This window comes from Micromesistius poutassou, assembly GCF_964030765.1.
Source record: "Micromesistius poutassou genome assembly, chromosome: 13".
NCBI classification, from domain to species: Eukaryota; Metazoa; Chordata; class Actinopteri; order Gadiformes; family Gadidae; genus Micromesistius; species Micromesistius poutassou.
The window spans coordinates 1305651-1316421 of NC_140283.1; the positions used below are offsets into that span (position 1 = coordinate 1305651).

The window sequence follows — 10771 nt, forward strand, 5'->3', positions numbered from 1 at the left end:
CGTTGTCACACATCGTTAGAACGTTGTCACACATCGTTAGAACATTGTCACACATCGTTAGAACGTTGTCACACATCGTTAGAACTTTGTCACACATCGTTAGAACATTGTCACACATCGTTAGAACGTCGTCAACACATCGTTAGAACGTTGTCACACATCGTTAGAACGTTGTCACACATCGTTAGAACGTCGTCAACACATCGTTAGAACGTCGTCAACACATCGTTAGAACGTTGTCACACATCGTTAGAACGTTGTCACACATCGTTAGAACGTCAACACATCGTTAGAACGTCGTCAACACATCGTTAGAACGCCGTCAACACATCGTTAGAACGTCGTCACACATCGTTAGAACGTCAACACATCGTTAGAACGTTGTCAACACATCGTTAGAACGTCGTCAACACAATGTTAGAACGTCGCTAACACATTGTTAGAACGTAGTCAACACATCGTTAGAACGTTGTCAACACAATGTTAGAACGTCGCTAACACATCGTTAGAACGTCAACACATTGTTAGAACGTTGTCAACACATCGTTAGAACGTTGTCAACACAATGTTAGAACGTCGCTAACACATCGTTAGAACGTCAACACATTGTTAGAACGTTGTCACACATCGTTAGAACGTAGTCAACACATCGTTAGAACGTCGTTAACACATCGTTAGAACGTAGTCAACACATCGTTAGAACGTCGTTAACACATTGTTAGAACGTCAACACATCGTTAGAATGTCGTCAACACATCGTTAGAACGTCGTTAACTTATAGTTACAAAGACGTCAACACATTTTTACAAAGACGTCAACACATCGTTAGAACGTCGTCAACACATCCTTAGAAAGATCAAAGATCACTAACACATTACCAACACATCGTTATAAAGCTATTAACACATCGTTAACACATCGTTAACACATTACCAACACATCGTTATAAAGCTATTAACACATCGTTAACACATCGTTAACACATTACCAACACATTGTTATAAAGCTATTAACACATCATTAACACGTTACCAACACATTACCAACACATCGTTATAAAGCTATTAACACATCATTAAAACATTACCAACACATCGTTATAAAGCTATTAACACATCATTAAAACATTACCAACACATTACCAACCCATTGTTATAAAGCTATTAACACATCGTTAACACATTACCAACACATTACCAACACATCGTTATAAAGCTATTAACACATCGTTAACACATTACCAACACATCGTTATAAAGCTATTAACACATCGTTAACACATTACCAACACATCGTTATAGAGCAATTAACACATCGTTATAAAGCTATTAACACAACACATTACCAACACATCGTTATAAAGCTGTTAACACAACACATTACCAACACATTACCAACACATCGTTATAAAGCTATTAACACATCGTTAACACTTTACCAACACATCGTTATAAAGCTATTAACACATCTTTAACCCATTACCAACACATCGTTATAAAGCTATTAACACATCGTTAACCCATTACCAACACATCGTTATAAAGCTATTCACACATCGGTAACACATTACCAACACATCGTTATAAAGCTATTAACACATCGTTAACACATTACCAACACATTACCAACACATCGTTATAAAGCTATTAACACATCGTTAACACATTACCAACACATTACCAACACATCGTTATAAAGCTATTAACACATCATTAACACATTACCAACACATTACCAACACATCGTTATAAAGCTATTAACACATCGTTAACACATTACCAACACATTACCAACACATCATTATAAAGCTATTAACACATCGTTGAGTGAAGTGACACAAAAGACGTGAAAAAATCCACTTTCCTTGACAGCGGTCATTATATGCTTAGCAACAGTCATTATTGAAAAATAATTCACCGCCGGAAGTCGGGAAGGCCCAAGCAAGTGAACGGAGCGTTCCACAGCATTGAGAAGAGCCGTGTAATAAACATTATTAACACATGAACACGTGTATTGATTATACATTATTAATCCATTAACACATTGTTAACACAAGGTCAACACAGCGTTGTCATATTGTTTTATGTCATTAACGGATAACCAGTGCATTGATAATCTATTATTAATACAATGTTAACAACTTCAATACATTATTTATTCATCATCAATACACACTGTTATTACCCTGGTAGTGACCACGAGCAGGCCATGGTAGCCTCTGTCTGGCCTAGATGCCCTTCTGAACATCACAAACAGATCCATGATAAATGATTTTGATGGGTCTGGCCTGACGAGTTATAATTAAAGCCAACCCAAAGCCAACTCTTCATCTGCTTCACTGATAAACAGAGAAGGAGTAGACTGACACATAAAGACCATCAGCATCTAAAGGACGGACCGTAGGCTGACCCCTGACCCCTGGAGCCTGACCCCTGGAGCCTGACCCCTGACCCCAGGTCACCAGGAGAGTGACCCCTGACCCCAGGTCACCAGGAGAGTGACCCCTGACCCCAGGTCACCAGGTGGCATCAAGGAGCAGGTAGGGGTTCAGCATCAGGGTGGTGTTGTCACCCTGTTGACCAACAGCCTAACGCCCCGCCCCTTTGACACCCCCCGGGGAGCAGAGCTCCACAGGGCAGCGGCCCTCTGCCTGCAGCGTGGACCCGGTGAGGACTACTGCTGGAGGTGGAGTGTGTTCTTACCGTCTTGCCGTGGAGACTGGGAGCGCTGACGGTGTGGGAGATGTACCCCGCCGCCGGCCCCGCCCGCCGCTCCATGGTGGCCGCCTGCAGGAACAACCAAGAGGACATCAGCAGGGAACCACACTGCACTCATACTGAGGGCTGAGGGCTGAGCAGGAACGTCTAGTCTGAGGCCCAGTGGTGGAGCTCTGTGTGACGGCTGGTCTGAGGCCCAGTGGTGGAGCTCTGTGTGACGGCTGGTCTGAGGCCCAGTGGTCCCACAGAGGTCCACCACTGGGCCTCAGACCAGCCGTCTGAGGCCTCCCTAGACGCTGGAGCCCCGGCCCCCTGTGGGCTCCTCCTCAGAGAGAAGACAGAGAAGACACCTACAACAGACACTCACTGACAGCAGAAGAGCTAAGAGCTAAGAGCTGCTGCTCCAGAGACCCTCAGAGACCACTGACTCTAACCTGGAGGAGGACGGGGCTCCAGGGGCCCCTGGAGGAGGAAGAGGCTCCAGGGGCCCCTGGAGGAGGACGGGGCTCCAGGGGCCCCTGGAGGAGGAAGAGGCTCCAGGGGCCCCTGGAGGAGGAAGGGGCTCCAGGGGCCCCTGGAGGAGGAAGGGGCTCCAGGGGCCCCTGGAGGAGGAAGAGGCTCCAGGGGCCCCTGGAGGAGGAAGGGGCTCCAGGTGAACCGGGGCTTACCTTGAACATCTGAGACTTGGCCCGTCGGGGGGAGGCGGCGAAGGGCCCGTCGACCTCTGACCTGACCGGCCGGACCGTCACCCGCTCAGCCGGCGTGTGAGGCCTCCGCAGGGGGGCCCCGGGGGGGGGCAGGTCGGCGGGGGAGGGGGGCACTGAGATGCAGCGCGGGTGGCCGTCCGAGGGCCAGGGGGCGGAGAAGGCGGAGGGCCCGGTGGAGGGCCCGGCGGAGGGCCCGGTGGAGGGCGGCCGGGGCCCGTAGGGGTAGTGGGGCGCGGGGGTGTAGAGGGGCGCGGTGGGGCTGCCGTGGCGGTACTGGTGGCGCTGCTGCCACTCGTACAGCTGGTACACGGGCCCCCCGCCCCCCCCGGGCCCCGCCGGCTCCGGGGCCAGCTGGAAGTGGCTGAGGCGGTCCTGGGCGTACTTGTACTCCCCGGTGCGGGCGGCGGGAGGGGGGCTGGGGCCGGGGGTCCGGGGCAGGGTCTGGTAGCGCACCTCCCTGGAGGAGGAGAAGGGGGGCTGGGCGGCGGGGGAGCGGCGGGGCAGGGTGTTCTCCCGGGACGGGGGTCTGGAGGGAGAGACGTGTGTTAGAGCTGACTCTCTAAAGCCCCCGCATGGAGTCATCAAAGACCTTCTAGAAGGAGCAGACAGAAGGAGACCAGGGACGAGCTCTCCAGAGTCTTATGAACCCCTGTACTGCTGTCTTATGAACCACTGTACTGCTGTCTTATGAACCACTGTACTGCTGTCTTATGAACCACTGTACTGCTGTCTTATGAACCACTGTACTGCTGTCTTATGAACCCCTGTACTGCTGTCTTATGAACCACTGTACTGCTGTCTTATGAACCACTGTACTGTCTTATGAACCACTGTACTGCTGTCTTATGAACCACTGTACTGCTGTCTTATGAACCACTGTACTGTCTTATGAACCACTGTACTGCTGTCTTATGAACCACTGTACTGCTGTCTTATGAACCACTGTACTGCTGTCTTATGAACCACTGTACTGTCTTATGAACCACTGTACTGCTGTCTTATGAACCCCTGTACTGTTGTCTTATGAACCACTGTACTGTCTTATGAACCACTGTACTGCTGTCTTATGAACCACTGTACTGCTGTCTTATGAACCACTGTACTGCTGTCTTATGAACCACTGTACTGCTGTCTTATGAACCACTGTACTGCTGTCTTATGAACCACTGTACTGCTGTCTTATGAACCACTGTACTGCTGTCTTATGAACCCCTGTACTGCTGTCTTATGAACCACTGTACTGCTGTCTTATGAACCACTGTACTGTCTTATGAACCACTGTACTGCTGTCTTATGAACCACTGTACTGCTGTCTTATGAACCACTGTACTGTCTTATGAACCACTGTACTGCTGTCTTATGAACCACTGTACTGCTGTCTTATGAACCACTGTACTGCTGTCTTATGAACCACTGTACTGTCTTATGAACCACTGTACTGCTGTCTTATGAACCCCTGTACTGTTGTCTTATGAACCACTGTACTGTCTTATGAACCACTGTACTGCTGTCTTATGAACCACTGTACTGCTGTCTTATGAACCCCTGTACTGTTGTCTTATGAACCCCTGTACTGTTGTCTTATGAACCCCTGTACTGCTGTCTTATGAACCACTGTACTGCTGTCTTATGAACCACTGTACTGTCTTATGAACCACTGTACTGCTGTCTTATGAACCACTGTACTGCTGTCTTATGAACCACTGTACTGTCTTATGAACCACTGTACTGCTGTCTTATGAACCACTGTACTGCTGTCTTATGAACCACTGTACTGCTGTCTTATGAACCACTGTACTGTCTTATGAACCACTGTACTGCTGTCTTATGAACCCCTGTACTGTTGTCTTATGAACCACTGTACTGTCTTATGAACCACTGTACTGCTGTCTTATGAACCACTGTACTGCTGTCTTATGAACCACTGTACTGCTGTCTTATGAACCACTGTACTGCTGTCTTATGAACCACTGTACTGCTGTCTTATGAACCACTGTACTGCTGTCTTATGAACCCCTGTACTGCTGTCTTATGAACCACTGTACTGCTGTCTTATGAACCACTGTACTGTCTTATGAACCACTGTACTGCTGTCTTATGAACCACTGTACTGCTGTCTTATGAACCACTGTACTGTCTTATGAACCACTGTACTGCTGTCTTATGAACCACTGTACTGCTGTCTTATGAACCACTGTACTGCTGTCTTATGAACCACTGTACTGTCTTATGAACCACTGTACTGCTGTCTTATGAACCCCTGTACTGTTGTCTTATGAACCACTGTACTGTCTTATGAACCACTGTACTGCTGTCTTATGAACCACTGTACTGCTGTCTTATGAACCCCTGTACTGTTGTCTTATGAACCACTGTACTGTCTTATGAACCACTGTACTGCTGTCTTATGAACCACTGTACTGCTGTCTTATGAACCACTGTACTGCTGTCTTATGAACCACTGTACTGTCTTATGAACCACTGTACTGCTGTCTTATGAACCACTGTACTGCTGTCTTATGAACCCCTGTACTGTTGTCTTATGAACCCCTGTACTGTTGTCTTATGAACCCCTGTACTGCTGTCTTATGAACCACTGTACTGCTGTCTTATGAACCACTGTACTGCTGTCTTATGAACCCCTGTACTGCTGTCTTATGAACCACTGTACTGCTGTCTTATGAACCACTGTACTGTCTTATGAACCACTGTACTGCTGTCTTATGAACCACTGTACTGCTGTCTTATGAACCACTGTACTGTCTTATGAACCACTGTACTGCTGTCTTATGAACCACTGTACTGTCTTATGAACCACTGTACTGCTGTCTTATGAACCCCTGTACTGTTGTCTTATGAACCACTGTACTGTTGTCTTATGAACCACTGTACTGCTGTCTTATGAACCACTGTACTGCTGTCTTATGAACCACTGTACTGCTGTCTTATGAACCACTGTACTGTCTTATGAACCACTGTACTGCTGTCTTATGAACCACTGTACTGCTGTCTTATGAACCACTGTACTGTCTTATGAACCACTGTACTGCTGTCTTATGAACCACTGTACTGTCTTATGAACCACTGTACTGCTGTCTTATGAACCACTGTACTGTCTTATGAACCACTGTACTGCTGTCTTATGAACCACTGTACTGCTGTCTTATGAACCACTGTACTACTGTCTTATGAACCACTGTACTGCTGTCTTATGAACCACTGTACTGCTGTCTTATGAACCACTGTACTGCTGTCTTATGAACCACTGTACTGCTGTCTTATGAACCACTGTACTGCTGTCTTATGAACCACTGTACTGCTGTCTTATGAACCCCTGTACTGTTGTCTTATGAACCCCTGTACTGTTGTCTTATGAACCACTGTACTGTCTTATGAACCACTGTACTGCTGTCTTATGAACCACTGTACTGCTGTCTTATGAACCCCTGTACTGTCTTATGAACCACTGTACTGCTGTCTTATGAACCACTGTACTGCTGTCTTATGAACCACTGTACTGTCTTATGAACCACTGTACTGTCTTATGAACCACTGTACTGCTGTCTTATGAACCACTGTACTGTCTTATGAACCACTGTACTGCTGTCTTATGAACCACTGTACTGCTGTCTTATGAACCACTGTACTGTCTTATGAACCACTGTACTGCTGTCTTATGAACCACTGTACTGTCTTATGAACCACTGTACTGCTGCGTTCAGAGGAATCAACTGGTTCATATATCAAAGCAGCAGCCTCTCTCTCTAAGTGGGATGGTTGTCTGTGTGCCTCTGAAGCAGCAGCTGTATTTCTATACTCGTAGCATTAGCACCACATAGCATTTAAAGTTATATTATATCATCAATATATATCATTAATATTATAAGGGACACGGCTGCTCCTCTGGGGTGTAAAAGACTATAAAGTAAGAAGGACTGTTGTTTAATTCAATTTACCCAGAATTCCATAAATCAAGGGAGTTTTTAAAAATGTGCAGTGTAGCAGAAAATGGTTGGGGATTATTGTAAACATAAATTAATATATATATAAATAAGGCACGTACTGCATACCAGCAGGGGGCAGTGTTTGCTAGACTTCTAAAAATAGTTTTCTTGGTGTACAGTATGTGGGCAGAATATATATTCTGCCCAACCAAATCCATTTGCTTGTATGACAGTTTACATTACATATCTTTACATATCTTTACATAACCTCTCTCTCTCTCTCTCTCTCTCTCTCTCTCTCTCTCTCTCTCTCTCTCTCTCTCTCTCTCTCTCTCTCTCTCTCTCTCTCTCTCTCTCTCTCTCTCTCTCTACCCTATCAGCACAGGGTACTGGTGACCTACCCTTTGACCTCTGCCCTCTGCACTGTGACCCACTGCTGGACCTGCTCCAGGGCGCTGCTCCTGCCGTCCCCCCGGTAGGGCTCTGTGTGGGGGGGCTCCGCGTGGGGGGGCTCCGCGCGGGGGGCCTCTGGGCCGGGCGGCGAGGGGCCCCTCTGGTAGGTCCCGGCCCCGATGCCGTTGGGCTCCAGGATGGGGCTGGGGGTGGTGCAGGCGCTCAGCCCGTTGTGGGTGCAGGGCTCGGGGAGCGCGGAGGGGGCCCGCGACGGGGCCCTGGAGCCCGGGGCCGACGGGGGGCCGGCGTCTGTCAGCGGCGAGAAGTGGGAGGAGGAGGAGGCGGCGGGGTTGGACACGAGGGAGGAGTGAGTGTCCATCTCCATGGGGACGGGGGCGGGGTCTCGGAGGAGGGTCCCGGCGTGGTCTGGGGGCCCCGGGAGGATGGGCTCCAGGGGGCCCTGGGGGGCCCGATGGGTCTCAGAGGGGCGGGCGTGGTTGGTCAGGGGGAGGAGCTTCTCTTGGGGCCTGCTGAGAGGGCACAGCGACACGAGGCTTCAACAACCTGCTCCTTTGAATTCTACAGCCTGATTCATGACCTCACATCATTCTGGCATTAGCCCTGATTTCATGGACTTCCTACCCTGGAGATGCAGAGTTCTGGCAGAGAGAGCACAATTTGAATTTGCTTATCGAGTCACTCTGGGAACGAGCAATAGACTCACTCCCCGATGCCCCTGGCCCAGAACATTAACCAATCACATCGGTGTATCTGATATAGGCGGGCCAAAAGTGTTGTTTTAGAGTCTAGAGTCCTATCTATTGGTTAGCTCCGCTGGTCTGGATACGTCACCCCTTGTGTTCTTCTGATTGGTCGTAGAGTTATCCAATTGCATGCAGTGATATTTTCAAATGCATGCTTGGAGCCGCCCCTCGAGTTGGGCCGTTTTCATTACTCGTTGCCAGACCCTACAGCTTTCTAGATGTGGCATGTGGCTCTGGATTTCCAGGCTATGGACTTCCTTAAAACTGTTAAAAACTAAATAAGAAAGGTGCAGGAGACGCAGAGCGGTCAATGATGGAGGAGGTGGACTGCGTCTCTCCATCTCTTCAAACACACGTAAAGAACGTCTGCAGCTCTGCTGTCACTCAGGAGGTCCATGCGCTGAATGAGCGGATGCACTCATATTGTTGTATTGTGAGAAATACCCTCAACACGTCTATACCATCACCCCAGTTTACCCCAGCTCTACTCCACTTCATCCTCATATGACCCTAGATATATCCCAGTTATAACCTCCCAGTTCACACCACTACACATTAAACACATGCTCTGGTACTTGCCACGTTAAGAGGTGTAGGAAACACTGTGCACAATACCTTTTGTTAAGTTTTCTTGGAAGCGTGTAACCAGACACACTTTTATTACAAATGTGAAAAATGAAGTGACCAACATATTAAGTTGGAGGCAGGGCGGATGGAGGAAGGATGGAGAAAGAATTCAGCTGATTGATTGGCTGCAGCCTCACCAAGCACAGTTTCACAGCATCTCACCTGTCCAAGAGAGACTCCCTCTATGGTTCAACATTTAAAAAAACGATTCCACGTGTTCCTTTGACCTTGCAAGCGTCAGTGTTTGTGTGACTAGTAGCTTACCGCCCCACGGCCGCAGCAGACCAACACTCCTGGATCCTGAACGTGCTGACTTATAGGCTTTAGATATTTGATGATATCTTTTTTACTTATTCAAAACGTAGTCCCTTATTCTGAAGGGTTATTTACGAAGTGCCTACTGACCCCCAGCCAAGAGCCAACGTAGTACCAGCTCCTTCAGAGGGACGTTGGTGTGACATGAGACGAGGACGGAGAGCAGAGGACCAGACCTCTTCTGACCTCTGACCTCCAACTGGGGACCACACACCAGACCGTCTGTAGTGTGCACGTGAGCATGCACGTGTCTCGGTGCTTGATGCGTGTGCACGTGAGCGTGCACGTGTCTCGGTGCGTGATGCGTGTGCACGTGAGCGTGCACGTGTCTCGGTGCATGATGCGTGTGCACGTGAGCATGCACGTGTCTCGGTGCGTGATGCGTGTGCCCGTGAACGTGCACGTGTCTCGTGTCTGCCCGTGAGCATGCACGTGTCTCGGTGCGTGATGCGTGTGCCCGTGAACGTGCACGTGTCTCGTGTCTGCCCGTGAGCGTGCACGTGTCTCGGTGTGTGGCGCGTCTGCCCGTGAGCACGTGTCTGGGTGCCTGTGTGCCGGCGAGCGTGCACGTGTGTGGTGATGCGTGTGCGCGTGGTCACCTGACCACCGCCTGGCTCTGCAGGTGTGCCGCCTGGTTCATGGCCCTCAGCCAGCCGCTCTGGTCCTCCTGCGTGTCGGCGCTGAAGTAGTACGTCCGCATGCCCCCGTGCTCCGCCTGCGAGCCAATCACAGACCTGGGCTGGTGAGCATATACGCACATGCCCGTGTGGCCGGCCTATGGACAGAGAGCAGAGGGGGGGGGTCTCGGTTACAAGAAGCTTGGCTCAGACCCGGACCCCAAGACGGAGAGAGGAGCGAGGCTGAGCAGCAGCAGACCACAAGAGCCATCGGCCAATCAGCGGCGAGCAAAGAAGAAGCCGAAAGAAATCCAGACAGAAGAACAGCAGCCAATCACAGGCAGAGCACAACACAGAAAGAAGACTTTGCAGAAGCCTTTCTATACAGCCTCTCACAGCAAGCGACTGAATAACATTAACCAGAGTACAACCATTTCTCAATGTCAAAATGAAACAACCAAAAGAGAATTGTACATTTCCCTAATTGTTCACCTCTTTGACCACATTCTCATATATTTTCTTTACTTCGGTAGAGAGAACCAGAGATTATACCGAATGTCTTAGATGAAAATATAAATTCATAAATGTTAGACACATAAAACTGGATTGTGGAAGAGCAGGAAAACTAACAAACTGGTTTTGCTTTGGTGCATTACAATTAATGGTTGGTTGTCTTGGTGTCTTGGG

The 10771-nt window shown here is 48.8% G+C and overlaps 1 protein-coding gene across 1 annotated transcript in view; it reads right to left on the reverse strand.

The window, feature by feature from the left end:
- The window catches only part of LOC311357403 (pleckstrin homology domain-containing family A member 7-like), a 95205-nt gene that overhangs the window by 27473 nt on the left and 56961 nt on the right, over positions 1-10771 (reverse strand). The window contains 4 exon segments of the mRNA XM_084477338.1: positions 2703-2786; positions 3386-3950; positions 7770-8291; positions 10067-10242. Coding sequence (XP_084333464.1) covers positions 2703-2786; positions 3386-3950; positions 7770-8291; positions 10067-10242 — 1347 coding nt within the window.